The 19,554-nt window shown below is 50.2% G+C and overlaps 1 protein-coding gene across 3 annotated transcripts; it reads left to right on the forward strand.

Moving 5' to 3' along the window:
* The first annotated feature begins 587 nt into the window (after nucleotides 1-587).
* On the forward strand, nucleotides 588-19,056 carry plppr3b (phospholipid phosphatase related 3b). Of its 3 annotated transcripts, XM_075486146.1 has the most exons (9): nucleotides 588-877; nucleotides 3,839-3,941; nucleotides 7,802-7,987; nucleotides 8,092-8,218; nucleotides 8,310-8,505; nucleotides 8,580-8,637; nucleotides 9,897-10,070; nucleotides 16,460-17,656; nucleotides 17,687-19,056. In XM_075486146.1, exons 2-9 carry the CDS (start codon nucleotides 3,843-3,845, stop codon nucleotides 17,837-17,839), a joined length of 2,190 nt encoding a protein of 729 aa, XP_075342261.1. In that variant the 5' UTR covers nucleotides 588-877; nucleotides 3,839-3,842; the 3' UTR covers nucleotides 17,840-19,056. The 3 variants fall into 3 exon arrangements, with proteins under 3 accessions (XP_075342261.1, XP_075342259.1, XP_075342260.1); XM_075486144.1 differs by having other exon boundaries at nucleotides 16,460-19,056; XM_075486145.1 differs by lacking the exon at nucleotides 588-877 and adding an exon at nucleotides 2,189-2,622 and having other exon boundaries at nucleotides 16,460-19,056.
* Nucleotides 19,057-19,554: the final 498 nt, after the last annotated feature.

Below are 19,554 nucleotides of genomic sequence, written 5' to 3' on the forward strand. Positions count from 1 at the left end.
CCATGACTACAACTTCAAGCATAATAACAATAATAATAATAATTCAATTCGGTAATGAAAATATGGTCACACTAGCATAAATCATGACCGTCAATTTTGTTAACAGTGTGGAATTTTTTTATGAAGTTTTGTTTTTGTAAAGAAATGTAGAACTTGTATAATGCATGCAAACGCACCATTACAACGCCATCAGGGTCACAAGAAATGTGTTCACCAAGTAACTGCTAAAGAGAAGAAATAAAGCTGAGAGTACCAGGATACTATTACCCTCCAGTCCTGTTGTACACCAGAACTAAACTCTGCATCCATCGTCCAGTAGAAGAACACGATAACAAAAAATAAATAAAGCTGTAAACTTTGCAGATATATGCTTTTTTTTAAATCACCACCTGCAATTATTCTATCAATACAAGACAGACAGAGAGAATAAATTGTGGCCAGTTTTCTTTGGAGGGACAGGGCATTTCTCAGGGGGGCAGGACTTGTTCCTGGAGGGGGGCAGCGTCCCCCCAGCCCCCCCGTAGCCACCCCCCTGCTGATCTGAGCAGCAGAATTGATAAAAACTCAGATTTAAGGACTGGTGAGCACGAGGCTCCGCTGTGTGGAGGCTGTGACATCACTGATGACGCCACAGCGCGTCACCGACAGCTTTCTCTCTCTCACACACACGCGCACACACACACATGCGCGCGCAGCAGCACAACCTCCACGAGACAGAAACATTTGCGGGTTTCAGGTGTGCGGAACCGGGTCTAACGGGACCGAACCGGGTCTAACGGGACCGAACCGCAGCCCGGCAGGTGCGTCGGCTCCGCGGCAGAACCGGTTCTGCTCCTGCGGCATCAGAAGGGGGATCAGAGCGGGTCGGTGGTCTGAGGTGAGGACTGATTCTGGCGTGTGCGTGTGTGTGTGTGTGCGCGCGCAGCTTCAGAACCGGGCACATAGAACACCGAACCCTCCGGTTCTGATGGAGCCGCAGTGGTATGCTGCAGGCTGCACGCGCTGCACGCCGTTACACCTGCGTGCGCGCGCGCGTGTGGGTGGAGGAGCTCTGACTGTTGTGTTGAACAGCTGAGGAGCAGCTCCATCACCAGAACCAGAACAAGCGGTCACATGTCTGCAGCATACTGGTTCTGGTTGGCTGGACTCCTGATCCAGATATGTTCAGACCTGGTTCTGGTTGGTGGTTCTGAAGGCCCAGGGGAGACGGGCCTGGTTCTCTGTGAATGTTCTGGATGTTCTCAGCAGGTCAGGTGATCCTCAGAGCTGAAGAAGGTCAGCTGGACTCATCTGAAAGGTTCAGCAGTTCTCAAAGGTTCTGAAAGCTTCTGAATGTTCTGAACCGGATGGTGGGGAGGAACCGTCCACACTTGCCCTTATTGAGCTCTGAGGACTGTTCGGGAACGGGTTTCCTTGGACCCAAAGAGTCCAGCACCCCCCTGTTTCGGACCCAGAACTGAGCCCGGTGGACCCAGGACTGAGCCCGGTGGACCCAGGACTGAGCCCGGTGGACCCAGGACTAAGCCCAGTGGACCCAGGACTGAGCCCGGTGTACCTAGGACTGAGCCCGGTGTACCTAGGACTGAGCCCAGTGGACCCAGGACTGAGCCCGGTGGACCCAGAACTGAGCCCGGTGGACCCAGGACTAAGCCCAGTGGACCCAGGACTGAGCCCGGTGTACCTAGGACTGAGCCCGGTGTACCTAGGACTGAGCCCAGTGGACCCAGGACTGAGCCCGGTGGACCCAGAACTGAGCTCGGTGGACCCAGGACTGAGCCCAGTGGACCCAGGACTGAGCCCGGTGTACCCAGAACTGAGCCCGGTGGACCCAGGACTAAGCCCAGTGGACCCAGGACTGAGCCCGGTGTACCTAGAACTGAGCCCGGTGGACCCAGGACTAAGCCCAGTGGACCCAGGACTGAGCCCGGTGTACCTAGGACTGAGCCCAGTGGACCCAGGACTGAGCCCAGTGGACCCAGGACTGAGCCCGGTGGACCCAGAACTGAGCTCGGTGGACCCAGGACTGAGCCCAGTGGACCCAGGACTGAGCCCGGTGTACCTAGGACTGAGCCCGGTGTACCTAGGACTGAGCCCGGTGTACCTAGGACTGAGCCCAGTGGACCCAGGACTGAGCCCGGTGGACCCAGAACTGAGCTCGGTGGACCCAGGACTGAGCCCAGTGGACCCAGGACTGAGCCCGGTGGACCCAGGACTGAGCCCAGTGGACCCAGGACTGAGCCCGGTGTACCTAGGACTGAGCCCGGTGGACCCAGGACTGAGCCCAGTGGACCCAGGACTGAGCCCGGTGTACCTAGGACTGAGCCCAGTGGACCCAGGACTGAGCCCGGGGGACCCAGGACTGAGCCCAGTGGACCCAGGACTGAGCCCGGTGTACCTAGGACTGAGCCCAGTGGACCCAGGACTGAGCCCGGTGGACCCACCTGATGTGTCTATAAGTGATGACTTCTCTCCTACCGATCTCAGTTCTTCATTCATGAACACTTTGAGGATCCACGAACACTCAGAATTCTGTTCATGTTCAGAACCGTCTGCTCCTGGGCTGGATCGGTTAAAGTCAGCGATGCTGAGCTGTTAAATCAGAGTCTGTCTGTCAGAAGGTCGGTGAGTTAAAGTTACTCACCCAGAAGCCATCCACAGCGCCACCTTCTGTTCCCAACATGGTGTTACTCAGAATGCCCCGGTTGCTATAGGAACCCCAGTGTGCACATCACCTGTGGAATGCCCCGGTTGCTATAGGAACCCCCAGTGTGCACATCACCTGTGGAATGCTCCGGTTGCTATAGGAACCCCAGTGTGCACATCACCTGTGGAATGCTCCGGTTGCTATAGGAACCCCAGTGTGCACATCACCTGTGGAATGCTCCGGTTGCTATAGGAACCCCAGTGTGCACATCATGTGCCAGCTAATCCTCTCTGTCTCTGAACACACGCTCTCTTCGAATTGCACCATTTGCAAAGTCTTCTAATACTAAAGCAGCCATTGTTTTTAATGGTGTGCTGCACCACTTTGTGCTGCTTTTATATTCACTCGTGTAACTGCAGACACATGGGTGTGTTAATAGTTCATGTTTCTCAGATGTGCACATAATTGTTTTCACATTTATTTATTATAACAGTTTCCCAACATCACCTCTAAGTGCCGCTTTGTTGTGCGTACGCCGCTTTGTTGTGCGTACGCCGCTTTGTTGTGCGTACGCCGCTTTGTTTAGCGTACGCCGCTTTGTTGTGCGTACGCCGCTTTGTTGTGCGTACGCCGCTTTGTTGTGCGTACGCCGCTTTGTTTAGCGTACGCCGCTTTGTTGTGCGTACGCCGCTTTGTTGTGCGTACGCCGCTTTGTTGTGCGTACGCCTCTTTGTTGTGCGTACGCCGCTTTGTTGTGCGTACGCCTCTTTGTTGTAGGTACGACTCTTTGTTGTGCGTACGCCTCTTTGTTGTAGGTACGACTCTTTGTTGTGCGTACGCCGCTTTGTTGTGCGTACGCCGCTTTGTTGTGCGTACGCCTCTTTGTTGTGCGTACGCCGCTTTGTTGTGCGTACGCCGCTTTGTTGTGCGTACGCCGCTTTGTTGTGCGTACGCCGCTTTGTTGTGCGTACGCCTCTTTGTTGTGCGTACGCCGCTTTGTTGTGCGTACGCCGCTTTGTTGTGCGTACGCCGCTTTGTTGTGCGTACGCCACTGTGCATGAGACTGCATCTGTCTGTTTAAAGTGATTCTTTCTGTGTTCAGAGCTAATTACAGGCTGAGAACCTGACCAGCAGGTGGCGCCGCTCCACCCGATGTGGATGCTACATCTTCACGGCTGTATGTGTGTGTTACAGGTGGATGAGGATGATGATGATGATAACCTCCACCGCAGAGAAGATGAAGAAGAAACCTCCAAAGGACAGTCTGACTCTGCTGCCATGTTTCTACTTTGTGGAGGTGAGGAACAGTCACATGACAAACAGTCACATGTCAGTCACATGACAGTCACATGACAAACAGTCACATGACAGTCACATGTCAGTCACATGACAGTCACATGACAAACAGTCACATGTCAGTCACATGTCAGTCATATGACAGTCACATGACAAACAGTCACATGTCAGTCACATGACAGTCACATGTCAGTCACATGACAGTCACATGACAAACAGTCACATGTCAGTCACATGTCAGTCACATGTCAGTCACATGACAGTCACATGACAAACAGTCACATGACAGTCACATGACAAACAGTCACATGTCAGTCACATGACAGTCACATGACAAACAGTCACATGTCAGTCACATGTCAGTCACATGACAGTCACATGTCAGTCACATGTCAGTCACATGTCAGTCACATGACAGTCACATGTCAGTCACATGTCAGTCACATGTCAGTCACATGACAGTCACATGACAAACAGTCACATGTCAGTCACATGTCAGTCACATGACAGTCACATGTCAGTCACATGTCAGTCACATGTCAGTCATATGACAGTCACATGACAAACAGTCACATGTCAGTAACATGTCAGTCACATGTCAGTCATATGACAGTCACATGACAAACAGTCACATGACAGTCACATGTCAGTCACATGACAGTCACATGACAAACAGTCACATGTCAGTCACATGTCAGTCACATGTCAGTCACATGACAGTCACATGACAGTCACATGACAGTCACATGACAAACAGTCACATGTCAGTCACATGACAGTCACATGACAAACAGTCACATGTCAGTCACATGACAGTCACATGACAAACAGTCACATGTCAGTCACATGTCAGTCACATGACAGTCACATGTCAGTCACATGTCAGTCACATGACAGTCACATGTCAGTCACATGTCAGTCACATGACAGTCACATGACAAACAGTCACATGACAAACAGTCACATGTCAGTCACATGACAGTCACATGACAAACAGTCACATGTCAGTCACATGTCAGTCACATGACAAACAGTCACATGTCAGTCACATGTCAGTCACATGTCAGTCACATGACAGTCACATGACAAACAGTCACATGTCAGTCACATGACAGTCACATGACAAACAGTCACATGTCAGTCACATGACAGTCACATGTCAGTCACATGTCAGTCACATGACAGTCACATGACAGTCACATGTCAGTCACATGTCAGTCACATGTCAGTCACATGACAGTCACATGACAAACAGTCACATGACAGTCACATGTCAGTCACATGTCAGTCACATGACAAACAGTCACATGTCAGTCACATGACAGTCACATGACAGACAGTCACATGACAAACAGTCACATGACAGTCACATGACAGTCACATGACAGTCACATGTCAGTCACATGACAAACAGTCACATGACAAACAGTCACATGTCAGTCACATGTCAGTCACATTCAATTCAATTCATTTTTATTTATATAGCGCCAAATACAACAAATGTCATCTCAAGGCACTTAGATAGTAAGTCCAATTCAAGCCAATTGGAATTCAATTAATTAATAATAATCATAATTCATAAAATAATCCAATTCGTTCATATAGAGCCAATTCAAAAACAATTTCCTAGCTAAGAAAACCAACAGATTGCACTGAAAACTTTTTGTTTTTCGGTCCAATCTCCCGGCCTGAGCGTGCCTGAGGCGACTGTGGAGAGAAACGACTCCCTTTTAACAGGAAGAAACCTCTGGCAGAACCAGACTCAGGAAGGGTGGCCATCCGCCTCGACCAGCTGGGGTTTGAGAAGACAGAAAGGGGGGGGGGGGGGGGGGGGGGGGGGGGGGGGGCACCGCGACGGCGGCACTGTAACACCATTCAAAGGATATCTGTTGGAACAGGGAAACACGAGTTAATGACCACAATAATATCACATATACATAAAGAGAGTAAAGTGAGGAAAGGTGTGACAGATGAGCCCCCCCAGCAGTCTAGGCCTATAGCAGCTTAACTATGGGATGTTTCAGGATCACCTGAGCCATCCCTAACTATAAGCTTTATCAAAAAGGAAAGTTTTAAGCCTGGTCTTAAAAGTGGAAAGGGTGTCTGCTTCCCGGACATTTACTGGCAGCTTATTCCACAGAGAGGAGCCTGATAACTGAAGGCTCTGCCTCCCAAACTGGCAGCTGGTTCCACAGAGAGGGGCCTGATAACTGAAGGCTCTGCCTCCCAAACTGGCAGCTGGTTCCACAGAGAGGGGCCTGATAACTGAAGGCTCTGCCTCCCATTCTACTTTTAGAAACTCTGGGAACCTCAAGTAAACCTGCAGTTTGGGAACGAAGTGCTCTGTTAGGAAAATATCTTACAATGAGATCTTTAAGATATGATGGAGCTCGGTCATTAAGAGCTTTATATGTAAGGAGAAGAATCTTAAATTCTATTCTGAATTTAACAGGGAGCCAATGAAGAGAAGCTAAAACTGGAGAAATATGACTTCTGCTGTTAGTTCTCATCAAAACTCTGGCTGCAGCATTTTGGATCAACTGAAGGCTTTTCAGAGAATATGTGGGACAGCCCAATAATAAAGAATTACAGTAGTCCAATCCTGAAGTAACAAATGCATGGAGCAGTTTTTCTGCATCACTCTGAGACAAGATGTTCCTGATTTTAACAATATTACGAAGATGAAAGAAGGCAGTCCTAGAAACCTGTTTTATATGCGAGTCAAATGATAAGTTCTGGTCAAAAATAACTCCAAGGTTCCTCACTGTAGAACTAGAAGCCAAGGAAATACCATCTAGAGTAACTATATAGCTAGACAATTTCTCCCTGAAACGCTCAGGTCCAAAGATAACGACTTCAGTTTGTCTGAATTTAGCAGCAGACAGTTCTGAGTCATCAAGGTCTTTATGTCTTTAAGACATGCTTGTAGTCTGACCAACCTATTGGTTTCATCTGGTTTTATAGATAAATGACAGTCACATGACAGTCACATGACAGTCACATGACAGTCACATGTCAGTCACATGTCAGTCACATGTCAGTCACATGTCAGTCACATGACAGTCACATGTCAGTCACATGTCAGTCACATGACAAACAGTCACATGTCAGTCACATGACAGTCACATGACAGTCACATGACAAACAGTCACATGTCAGTCACATGACAGTCACATGACAGTCACATGACAAACAGTCACATGACAGTCACATGACAGTCACATGACAAACAGTCACATGACAGTCACATGTCAGTCACATGACAGTCACATGACAGTCACATGACAGTCACATGACAGTCACATGACAAACAGTCACATGACAGTCACATGACAGTCACATGACAGTCACATGACAAACAGTCACATGTCAGTCACATGACAAACAGTCACATGACAGTCACATGTCAGTCACATGACAGTCACATTACAGTCACATGACAGTCACATGACAAACAGTCACATGTCAGTCACATGTCAGTCACATGACGAACAGTCACATGACAGTCACATGTCAGTCACATGACAGTCACATTACAGTCACATGACAGTCACATGACAAACAGTCACATGACAAACAGTCACATGACAAACAGTCACATGACAAACAGTCACATGTCAGTCACATGTCAGTCACATGTCAGTCACATGACAAACAGTCACATGACAGTCACATGTCAGTCACATGAAAAACAGTCACATGACAGTCACATGACAGTCACATGACAGTCACATGACAAACAGTCACATGTCAGTCACATGACAAACAGTCACATGACAGTCACATGTCAGTCACATGACAAACAGTCACATGTCAGTCACATGTCAGTCACATGACAGTCACACGGCACTTTGTTTGCAGCTGCCCATCGTGGCTTCTTCTATGGTGTCGCTTTACTTCCTGGAGCTGACGGACGTGGTCCAGCCGGCTCAGGTGGGGTTCCGCTGCCACGACAGAGACCTCAGCATGCCGTACGTGGACGGGGGGGACGAGCTGATCCCGCTGCTGATGCTGCTGAGCCTCGCCTTCGCCGGCCCGGCCGCTTCGGTATCTGACCCGCATGTGTTGTTCTTTCATGTTACTGGTTTCCGACCCGGTCGGTGTCTCTGTGGCGCTGGGAGCTGCTCAGGGTACGTTTGTTTTGCCCACAGATCATGCTGGTGGAAGGAGTCATCTACTGCCTGCAGTCCCGGCTGAAGCTCCGCAGAGCCGAGGGCAGCATCAACGCCGGAGGCTGCAGCTTCAACTCCTTCCTGAGGAGGACAGTCCGCTTCGTAGGTACGACTCCGCCCGCTGCACCCGACACACCTGTGGGTCTGGTCTGTGACACACCTGTCGGTCCGGTCTGTCACACGCTGTCTGTGTGCAGGTGTGCACGTGTTCGGGCTGTGTGCGACGGCGCTGCTCACTGACATCATCCAGCTGTCCACGGGGTACCACGCCCCGTTCTTCCTCACCGTCTGTAAACCCAACTACACCCACGCAGGCGTGTCATGTGACAGGAACGCCTACATCACCAAAGACATCTGCTCAGGACAGGACCAGCACGCCATCATGGCCGCCAGGTACGCACCTCACTTCCTGTTTGTGTTGTTGGACGGCAGCGGCCGCTTTTTTAAGGTGTTTCTGTTCCCAACAGGAGGACCTTTCCTTCCCAGCATGCAACTCTGTCAGCCTTCGCTGCTGTTTACGTTTCTGTAAGTGTTCCCGGGCAAAGGAAGGGCGGGTTTATGGAGGGTTCTGTTTGGTTCTGAGTGGTTCTGTTTGGTTGTGATGCTTGGTTCTGTTTGGTTCTGTTTGGTTCTGAGTGGTTCTGTTTGGTTGTGATGCTTGGTTCTGATGTTTGGTTCTGTTTGGTTCTGATTGGTTCTGTTTGGTTCTGATTGGTTCTGATTGGTTCTGTTTGGTTCTGTTTGGTTGTGATTGGTTCTGATGTTTGGTTCTGTTTGGTTGTGATTGGTTCTGTTTGGTTCTGTTTGGTTCTGTTTGGTTCTGATTGGTTCTGTTTGGTTCTGAGTGGTTCTGTTTGGTTCTGTTTGGTTTTGATGCTTGGTTCTGTTTGGTTCTGATGTTTGGTTCTGATTGGTTGTGATTGGTTCTGTTTGGTTGTGATTTGTTCTGTTTGGTTGTGATTGGTTGTGATTGGTTCTGTTGTGATTGGTTCTGTTCGGTTCTGATTGGTTCTGTTTGGTTCTGAGTGGTTCTGTTTGGTTCTGATTGGTCTGTTTGGTTTTGATGTTTGTTCTGATGTTTGTTCTGATGTTTGGTTCTGTTTGGTTCTGATTGGTTCTGATTGGTCTGTTTGGTTCTGATTGGTTATGTTTGGTCTGTTTGGTTCTGATTGGTTATGTTTGGTTGTGATTGGTTCTGTTTGGTTCTGTTTGGTTCTGATGTTTGGTTCTGATTGGTTCTGATTGGTTCTGATTGGTCTGTTTGGTTCTGATTGGTTATGTTTGGTTCTGATTGGTTATGTTTGGTTCTGATTGGTTCTGTTTGGTTCTGATTAGTTCTGATTGGTTCTGATTGGTCTGTTTGGTTCTGATGTTTGGTTCTGATGTTTGGTTCTGTTTGGTTCTGATGTTTGTTCTGATGTTTGGTTCTGATGTTTGGTTCTGATGTTTGGTTCCTATGTTTGGGTTCCGATGTTTTGGTTCTGATTGGTTATGTTTGGTTCTGATTGGTTCTGATTGGTCTGTTTGGTTCTGATGTTTGGTTCTGATTGGTTCTGATGTTTGGTTCTGTTTGGTTCTGATGTTTGGTTCTGATGTTTGGGTTCCGATGTTTTGGTTCTGTTTGGCTCTGTTTGGTTCTGATGTTTGTTCTGATGTTTGGTTCTGATGTTTGGTTCTGATGTTTGGTTCTGATGTTTGGGTTCCGATGTTTTGGTTCTGTTTGGCTCTGTTTGGTTCTGATGTTGGTTCTGATGGATCTTGTTTCCGGACCTCCTCTCTCTCAGATGTACTTTAACTCCACCATCTCGGACAGCACCAAGCTGCTGAAGCCGGTGTTGGTGTTTGCGTTCGCCATCGCAGCGGCGCTGACGGGCCTGACCCAGATCACGCAGCACCGCAGCCATCCGATGGACGTCTACGTGGGCTTCCTCATCGGAGCCTTCATCGCTGTGTACCTGGTGAGTTCTGCTGACCCGCCTGGTGAGTTCTGCTAACCTCCTGGTGAGTTCTGCTGACCCGCCTGGTGAGTTCTGCTAACCCGCCTGGTGAGTTCTGCTAACCTCCTGGTGAGTTCTGCTGACCCACCTGGTGAGTTCTGCTGACCTCCTGGTGAGTTCTGCTAACCGCCTGGTGAGTTCTGCTGACCTCCTGGTGAGTTCTGCTGACCCACCTGGTGAGTTCTGCTGACCTCCTGGTGAGTTCTGCTGACCCGCCTGGTGAGTTCTGCTGACCCGCCTGGTGAGTTCTGCTGTAATACAGGTGAGGTAATACAGGTGAGGTACTACAGGTGAGGTACTACAGGTGAGGTAATACAGGTGAGGTACTACAGGTGAGGTACTACAGGTGAGGTAATACAGGTGAGGTACTACAGGTGAGGTACTACAGGTGAGGTACTACAGGTGAGGTACTACAGGTGAGGTAATACAGGTGAGGTACTACAGTTGAGGTAATACAGGTGAGGTACTACAGGTGAGGTAATACAGGTGAGGTACTACAGGTGAGGTACTACAGGTGAGGTAATACAGGTGAGGTACTACTGGTGAGGTAATACAGGTGAGGTACTACAGGTGAGGTAATACAGGTGAGGTACTACAGGTGAGGTACTACAGGTGAGGTAATACAGGTGAGGTACTACAGCTGAGGTAATACAGGTGAGGTACTACAGGTGAGGTACTACAGGTGAGGTACTACAGGTGAGGTACTACAGGTGAGGTAATACTGGTGAGGTACTACAGGTGAGGTACTACAGGTGAGGTACTACAGGTGAGGTAATACAGGTGAGGTACTACAGGTGAGGTAATACAGGTGAGGTACTACAGGTGAGGTAATACAGGTGAGGTAATACAGGTGAGGTAATACTGGTGAGGTACTACAGGTGAGGTACTACAGGTGAGGTAATACAGGTGAGGTACTACAGGTGAGGTACTACTGGTGAGGTAATACAGGTGAGGTACTACAGGTGAGGTAATACAGGTGAGGTACTACAGGTGAGGTAATACAGGTGAGGTACTACAGGTGAGGTAATACAGGTGAGGTACTACAGGTGAGGTAATACAGGTGAGGTACTACAGGTGAGGTACTACAGGTGAGGTAATACAGGTGAGGTAATACAGGTGAGGTAATACTGGTGAGGTACTACAGGTGAGGTAATACAGGTGAGGTAATACAGGTGAGGTACTACAGGTGAGGTACTACAGGTGAGGTACTACAGGTGAGTTACTACAGGTGAGGTACTACAGGTGAGGTAATACAGGTGAGGTAATACAGGTGAGGTACTACAGGTGAGGTACTACAGGTGAGGTAATACAGGTGAGGTAATACAGGTGAGGTACTACAGGTGAGGTAATACAGGTGAGGTACTACAGGTGAGGTACTACAGGTGAGGTAATACAGCTGAGGTAATACAGCTGAGGTAATACAGGTGAGGTAATACAGGTGAGGTAATACAGGTGAGGTACTACAGGTGAGGTACTACAGGTGAGGTAATACAGGTGAGGTACTACAGGTGAGGTAATACAGGTGAGGTACTACAGGTGAGGTAATACAGGTGAGGTAATACAGGTGAGGTAATACTGGTGAGGTACTACAGGTGAGGTACTACAGGTGAGGTAATACAGGTGAGGTACTACAGGTGAGGTAATACAGGTGAGGTACTACAGGTGAGGTAATACAGGTGAGGTAATACAGGTGAGGTAATACAGGTGAGGTAATACAGGTGAGGTACTACAGGTGAGGTACTACAGGTGAGGTAATACAGGTGAGGTAATACAGGTGAGGTACTACAGGTGAGGTACTACAGGTGAGGTACTACAGGTGAGGTAATACAGGTGAGGTACTACAGGTGAGGTACTACAGGTGAGGTAATACTGGTGAGGTACTACAGGTGAGGTACTACAGGTGAGGTACTACAGGTGAGGTACTACAGGTGAGGTAATACAGGTGAGGTAATACAGGTGAGGTACTACAGGTGAGGTACTACAGGTGAGTTACTACAGGTGAGGTACTACAGGTGAGGTACTACAGGTGAGGTAATACAGGTGAGGTAATACAGGTGAGGTACTACAGGTGAGGTACTACAGGTGAGGTAATACTGGTGAGGTACTACAGGTGAGGTACTACAGGTGAGGTACTACAGGTGAGGTACTACAGGTGAGGTAATACAGGTGAGGTACTACAGGTGAGGTACTACAGGTGAGGTAATACAGGTGAGGTAATACAGGTGAGGTAATACAGGTGAGGTACTACAGGTGAGGTAATACAGGTGAGGTAATACAGGTGAGGTACTACAGGTGAGGTAATACAGGTGAGGTACTACAGGTGAGGTACTACAGGTGAGGTAATACTGGTGAGGTACTACAGGTGAGGTACTACAGGTGAGGTACTACAGGTGAGGTACTACAGGTGAGGTAATACAGGTGAGGTAATACTGGTGAGGTACTACAGGTGAGGTACTACAGGTGAGGTAATACAGGTGAGGTACTACAGGTGAGGTACTACAGGTGAGGTACTACAGGTGAGGTAATACAGGTGAGGTAATACAGGTGAGGTAATACAGGTGAGGTACTACAGGTGAGGTACTACAGGTGAGGTAATACAGGTGAGGTACTACAGGTGAGGTACTACAGGTGAGGTAATACAGGTGAGGTACTACAGGTGAGGTAATACAGGTGAGGTACTACAGGTGAGGTACTACAGGTGAGGTAATACAGGTGAGGTAATACAGGTGAGGTACTACAGGTGAGGTAATACAGGTGAGGTAATACAGGTGAGGTACTACAGGTGAGGTAATACAGGTGAGGTACTACAGGTGAGGTACTACAGGTGAGGTAATACTGGTGAGGTACTACAGGTGAGGTAATACAGGTGAGGTACTACAGGTGAGGTACTACAGGTGAGGTACTACAGGTGAGGTAATACTGGTGAGGTAATACTGGTGAGGTAATACTGGTGAGGTAATACTGGTGAGGTACTACAGGTGAGGTACTACAGGTGAGGTAATACAGGTGAGGTACTACAGGTGAGGTAATACAGGTGAGGTAATACAGGTGAGGTAATACTGGTGAGGTACTACTGGTGAGGTACTACAGGTGAGGTAATACAGGTGAGGTACTACAGGTGAGGTACTACAGGTGAGGTAATACAGGTGAGGTACTACAGGTGAGGTACTACAGGTGAGGTAATACAGGTGAGGTAATACAGGTGAGGTACTACAGGTGAGGTACTACAGGTGAGTTACTACAGGTGAGGTACTACAGGTGAGGTACTACAGGTGAGGTAATACAGGTGAGGTAATACAGGTGAGGTAATACAGTGAGGTACTACAGGTGAGGTACTACAGGTGAGGTACTACAGGTGAGGTACTACAGGTGAGGTAATACTGGTGAGGTACTACAGGTGAGGTACTACAGGTGAGGTACTACTGGTGAGGTACTACAGGTGAGGTACTACAGGTGAGGTAATACTGGTGAGGTACTACTGGTGAGGTAATACAAGTGAGGTACTACAGGTGAGGTACTACAGGTGAGGTACTACAGGTGAGGTAATACTGGTGAGGTACTACAGGTGAGGTAATACTGGTGAGGTAATACAAGTGAGGTACTACAGGTGAGGTACTACAGGTGAGGTACTACAGGTGAGGTAATACTGGTGAGGTAATACAAGTGAGGTACTACAGGTGAGGTACTACAGGTGAGGTACTACAGGTGAGGTAATACAGGTGAGGTACTACAGGTGAGGTACTACAGGTGAGGTAATACTGGTGAGGTACTACAGGTGAGGTACTACAGGTGAGGTACTACAGGTGAGGTAATACAAGTGAGGTACTACAGGTGAGGTACTACAGGTGAGGTACTACAGGTGAGGTACTACAGGTGAGGTAATACTGGTGAGGTACTACAGGTGAGGTAATACTGGTGAGGTAATACAAGTGAGGTACTACAGGTGAGGTACTACAGGTGAGGTAATACTGGTGAGGTACTACAGGTGAGGTACTACAGGTGAGGTAATACAGGTGAGGTACTACAGGTGAGGTACTACAGGTGAGGTAATACAGGTGAGGTACTACAGGTGAGGTACTACAGGTGAGGTACTACAGGTGAGGTAATACTGGTGAGGTACTACTGGTGAGGTAATACAAGTGAGGTACTACAGGTGAGGTACTACAGGTGAGGTACTACAGGTGAGGTACTACAGGTGAGGTAATACTGGTGAGGTACTACAGGTGAGGTAATACTGGTGAGGTAATACAAGTGAGGTACTACAGGTGAGGTACTACAGGTGAGGTACTACAGGTGAGGTAATACAGGTGAGGTACTACAGGTGAGGTACTACAGGTGAGGTAATACTGGTGAGGTACTACAGGTGAGGTACTACAGGTGAGGTACTACAGGTGAGGTACTACAGGTGAGGTACTACTGGTGAGGTAATACAAGTGAGGTACTACAGGTGAGGTACTACGGGTGAGGTACTACAGGTGAGGTAATACAGGTGAGGTAATACAGGTGAGGTAATACTGGTGAGGTACTACAGGTGAGGTACTACAGTTGAGGTACTACAGGTGAGGTAATACAGGTGAGGTACTACAGGTGAGGTACTACAGGTGAGGTACTACAGGTGAGGTACTACAGGTGAGGTACTACAGGTGAGGTAATACTGGTGAGGTAATACAGGTGAGGTACTACAGGTGAGGTACTACAGGTGAGGTACTACAGGTGAGGTAATACAGGTGAGGTAATACTGGTGAGGTACTACAGGTGAGGTAATACAGGTGAGGTACTACAGGTCAGGTAATACTGGTGAGGTACTACAGGTGAGGTAATACATGTGAGGTAATACAGGTGAGGTAATACAGGTGAGGTAATACTGGTGAGGTACTACAGGTGAGGTACTACAGGTGAGGTAATACAGGTGAGGTAATACAGGTGAGGTACTACAGGTCAGGTAATACAGGTGAGGTAATACTGGTGAGGTACTACAGGTGAGGTACTACAGGTGAGGTAATACTGGTGAGGTACTACAGGTGAGGTAATACTGGTGAGGTAATACAAGTGAGGTACTACAGGTGAGGTACTACAGGTGAGGTACTACAGGTGAGGTAATACAGGTGAGGTACTACAGGTGAGGTAATACTGGTGAGGTACTACAGGTGAGGTACTACAGGTGAGGTACTACAGGTGAGGTACTACTGGTGAGGTAATACAAGTGAGGTACTACAGGTGAGGTACTACGGGTGAGGTACTACAGGTGAGGTAATACAGGTGAGGTAATACTGGTGAGGTAATACAGGTGAGGTACTACAGGTGAGGTACTACAGTTGAGGTACTACAGGTGAGGTAATACAGGTGAGGTACTACAGGTGAGGTACTACAAGTGAGGTACTACAGGTGAGGTACTACAGGTGAGGTAATACAGGTGAGGTACTACAGGTGAGGTACTACAGTTGAGGTACTACAGGTGAGGTAATACAGGTGAGGTACTACAGGTGAGGTACTACTGGTGAGGTAATACAAGTGAGGTACTACAGGTGAGGTAATACAGGTGAGGTACTACAGGTGAGGTACTACAGGTGAGGTAATACTGGTGAGGTAATACAGGTGAGGTACTACAGGTGAGGTACTACAGTTGAGGTACTACAGGTGAGGTAATACAGGTGAGGTACTACAGGTGAGGTACTACAGGTGAGGTACTACAGGTGAGGTAATACTGGTGAGGTAATACAGGTGAGGTACTACAGGTGAGGTACTACAGGTGAGGTACTACAGGTGAGGTACTACAGGTGAGGTACTACAGGTGAGGTAATACAGGTGAGGTAATACTGGTGAGGTACTACAGGTGAGGTAATACAGGTGAGGTACTACAGGTCAGGTAATACTGGTGAGGTACTACAGGTGAGGTAATACATGTGAGGTAATACAGGTGAGGTAATACTGGTGAGGTACTACAGGTGAGGTACTACAGGTGAGGTAATACAGGTGAGGTAATACAGGTGAGGTACTACAGGTCAGGTAATACAGGTGAGGTAATACTGGTGAGGTACTACAGGTGAGGTACTACAGGTGAGGTAATACAGGTGAGGTAATACAGGTGAGGTACTACAGGTGAGGTAATACAGGTGAGGTAATACAGTGAGGTACTACAGGTGAGGTACTACAGGTGAGGTACTACAGGTGAGGTACCACAGGTGAGGTAATACAGGTGAGGTACTACAGGTGAGGTAATACAGGTGAGGTACTACAGGTGAGGTACTACAGGTGAGGTAATACAGGTGAGGTACTACAGGTGAGATACTACAGGTGAGGTAATACAGGTGAGGTAATACAGGTGAGTGACCCTCTGCTTTTATCTACAGGCTCTCCACGCCGTCACCAACTTCAGGTCCTCTGATGACATCACTCAGGCTCCGCCCTCCCCGCCCCTGAAGGAGGATCCTCTGCGGGCGCTGACGGAGCGCGGACACGACTCCGTCTACAATAAGGGCCCGGCGTCGGCCTCCGAGAGTCACGACGAGATTGCGTCGGCGCCGGCCCCCATGGACCGGCTGGAGGGCCTGGTGCCCCTGCAGAGGGAGAAGGGCTCCATGGGAAGCCTGAAGAGGGCCAGCGTGGACGTGGAGCTGCTGGCTCCCCGGAGCCCCATGGGCAAGGAGACCATGCTGACCTTCAGCAACACGCTGCCAAGGGCGAGCATGAAGGTGGACGGCGTGCTCGGCTCCGGCGAGGGGCCGGAGGACGCGGCGCAGCCGGGGCCGCGGCGCCTGAAGGCCGTGCAGGTGCCGCTGGACCCCATGAGGTCGCAGCAGCTGGTGTCAGAGTGGAAGCAGAAGTCAATGGAGATGCGAGGCCTGAGCGCCCGCGACGAGGCGGAGTACGAAGCCGGCGAGGACAGCTCTGAGGTGGGCTCCGTGGGGACGGACGACGGGGGGTCTCAGGCCCCGATCTACCAGCCCGCCGTGCAGCCTGGGAGGGCGAGCTCGGGCCGCAACCGCACGCCGCCTCCGGGTGGCGCCAAAGCCGTGCCGACGCCCAGACCGCCGCAGATCCCCGAGGCCGGACCCCCCCCGGTGTCCCCCAAAAGCGCCCTGACCCGGGCCAAGTGGCTCGCCATCCGGGAGAAGACGAGCGGGGAGGGGTCGGCCCGGGGGTCCGCCAACCAGCCGCGGCTGATGCAGGTCATCGCCATGTCGAAGCAGCAGGGGCTCCTCCCCTCGTCCTCCTCAGAGACCGCCTCCACCTGCTCCGGCGCCTCCTCCACCACAGACTCGCCGCACTACCGCCCCGCCTCCGAGCCTCAGGAGGGGCGGGGCCGGGGTATAACCACCGTGGATGCCCACGCCCCCCAACACCCGGTCATCCACGCCCCCAGCCCGCCCCAGGCCCCGCCCCTGGCAGGTAACGGGAATCCCTGGGAGTGGGCGGTGGTCTCCAACGGCAACGACCCGCGAGACGCCTACGACCTCCACCGAGGAGACGCGGCCGCCCGCGGCAGCAGCTTCTGTCCACGCCGATCCGCCTCACCATGCGCCGACCCCGCCCCGCACCGCCCACAGGCGGAGCTGCCCGCCCCGCACCGCCCACAGGCGGAGCTGTCGGCGGACGCCCAGCGCAGGGAGATGGCCATGAGGCGCAAGACAGCGCTCGTTCTCCTGGACCGAGAGATACGAAACCAGACCGAACAGGAGAATTATTACAGAAGTCTGCAGGGGCGCAGGTTCAAGGACGAATCCTACTGAGCAGAACCACAGCTGGACAGAACTTAACCTGGACAGAACCACACCTGGACAGAACTTAACCTGGACAGAACCACACCTGGACAGAACCACACCTGGACAGAACTTAACCTGGACAGAACTACTCCTGGACAGAACTTAACCTGGACAAAACTACTCCTGGACAGAACCACACCTGGACAGAACTACACCTGGACAGAACTACACCTGGACAGAACCACACCTGGACAGAACTTAACCTGGACAGAACCACACCTGGACAGAACTACACCTGGACAGCAACACAGCTGGACAGAACTACACCTGGACAGAACTTAACCTGGACAGAACTACACCTGGACAGAACTACACCTGGACAGAACCACACCTGGACAGAACTACACCTGGACAGAACTACACCTGGACAGAACTACACCTGGACAGAACTTAACCTGGACAGAACTACACCTGGACAGAACTACACCTGGACAGAACTTAACCTGGACAGAACTACACCTGGACAGAACTACTCCTGGACAGAACCACACCTGGACAGAACTTAACCTGGACAGAACCACACCTGGACAGAACCACACCTGGACAGAACTACACCTGGACAGAACTTAACCTGGACAGAACTACACCTGGACAGAACCACACCTGGACAGAACCACACCTGGACAGCAACACAGCTGGACAGAACTACACCTGGACAGAACTTAACCTGGACAGAACTACACCTGGACAGAACCACACCTGGACAGAACCACACCTGGACAGAACTACTCCTGGACAGAACCACACCTGGACAGAACTTAACCTGGACAGAACCACACCTGGACAGAACCACACCTGGACAGAACTTAACCTGGACAGAACTACACCTGGACAGAACCACACCTGGACAGAACTACACCTGGACATAACTACACCTGGACAGAACTACACCTGGACAGAACTACTCCTGGACAGAACTACACCTGGACAGAACCACACCTGGACAGAACTACTCCTGGACAGAACTACACCTGGACAGAACCACACCTGGACAGAACTACTCCTGGACAGAACTACACCTGGACAGAACCACACCTGGACAGAACTACACCTGGACAGAACCACACCTGGACAGAACTTAACCTGGACAGAACTACACCTGGACAGAACCACACCTGGACAGAACTACACCTGGACAGAACCACACCTGGACAGAACTTAACCTGGACAGAACTACACCTGGACAGAACTACACCTGGACAGAACTGCTCCTGGACAGAACCACACCTGGACAGAACTTAACCTGGACAGAACTACACCTGGACAGAACTACACCTGGACAGAACTACACCTGGACAGAACTACTCCTGGACAGAACCACACCTGGACAGAACCACACCTGGACAGAACTACACCTGGACAGAACTGCTCCTGGACAGAACCACACCTGGACAGAACCACACCTGGACAGAACTACACCTGGACAGAACTGCTCCTGGACAGAACCACACCTGGACAGAACTACACCTGGACAGAACTACACCTGGACAGAACCACACCTGGACAGAACCACACCTGGACAGAACTGCTCCTGGACAGAACCACACCTGGACAGAACTACACCTGGACAGAACTACACCTGGACAGAACTACTCCTGGACAGAACCACACCTGGACAGAACCACACCTGGACAGAACTACACCTGGACAGAACTGCTCCTGGACAGAACCACAGCTGGACA

The sequence above is a fragment of the Odontesthes bonariensis genome, chromosome 15 (assembly GCF_027942865.1).
Source record: "Odontesthes bonariensis isolate fOdoBon6 chromosome 15, fOdoBon6.hap1, whole genome shotgun sequence".
Taxonomy (NCBI): Eukaryota; Metazoa; Chordata; class Actinopteri; order Atheriniformes; family Atherinopsidae; genus Odontesthes; species Odontesthes bonariensis.

What these genes read in the sequence shown, in the direction of transcription:
- plppr3b (XM_075486144.1), top strand. Translation starts at nt 3,843, where the DNA reads ATGAGGATGATGATGATGATAACCTCCACCGCAGAGAAGATGAAGAAG. An exon ending in CATGTTTCTACTTTGTGGAG is followed by an intron (nt 3,942 to 7,801) that starts GTGAGGAACAGT and finishes CTTTGTTTGCAG; the next exon opens with CTGCCCATCGTGGCTTCTTC. An exon ending in TCGCCGGCCCGGCCGCTTCG is followed by an intron (nt 7,988 to 8,091) that starts GTATCTGACCCG and finishes TTTTGCCCACAG; the next exon opens with ATCATGCTGGTGGAAGGAGT.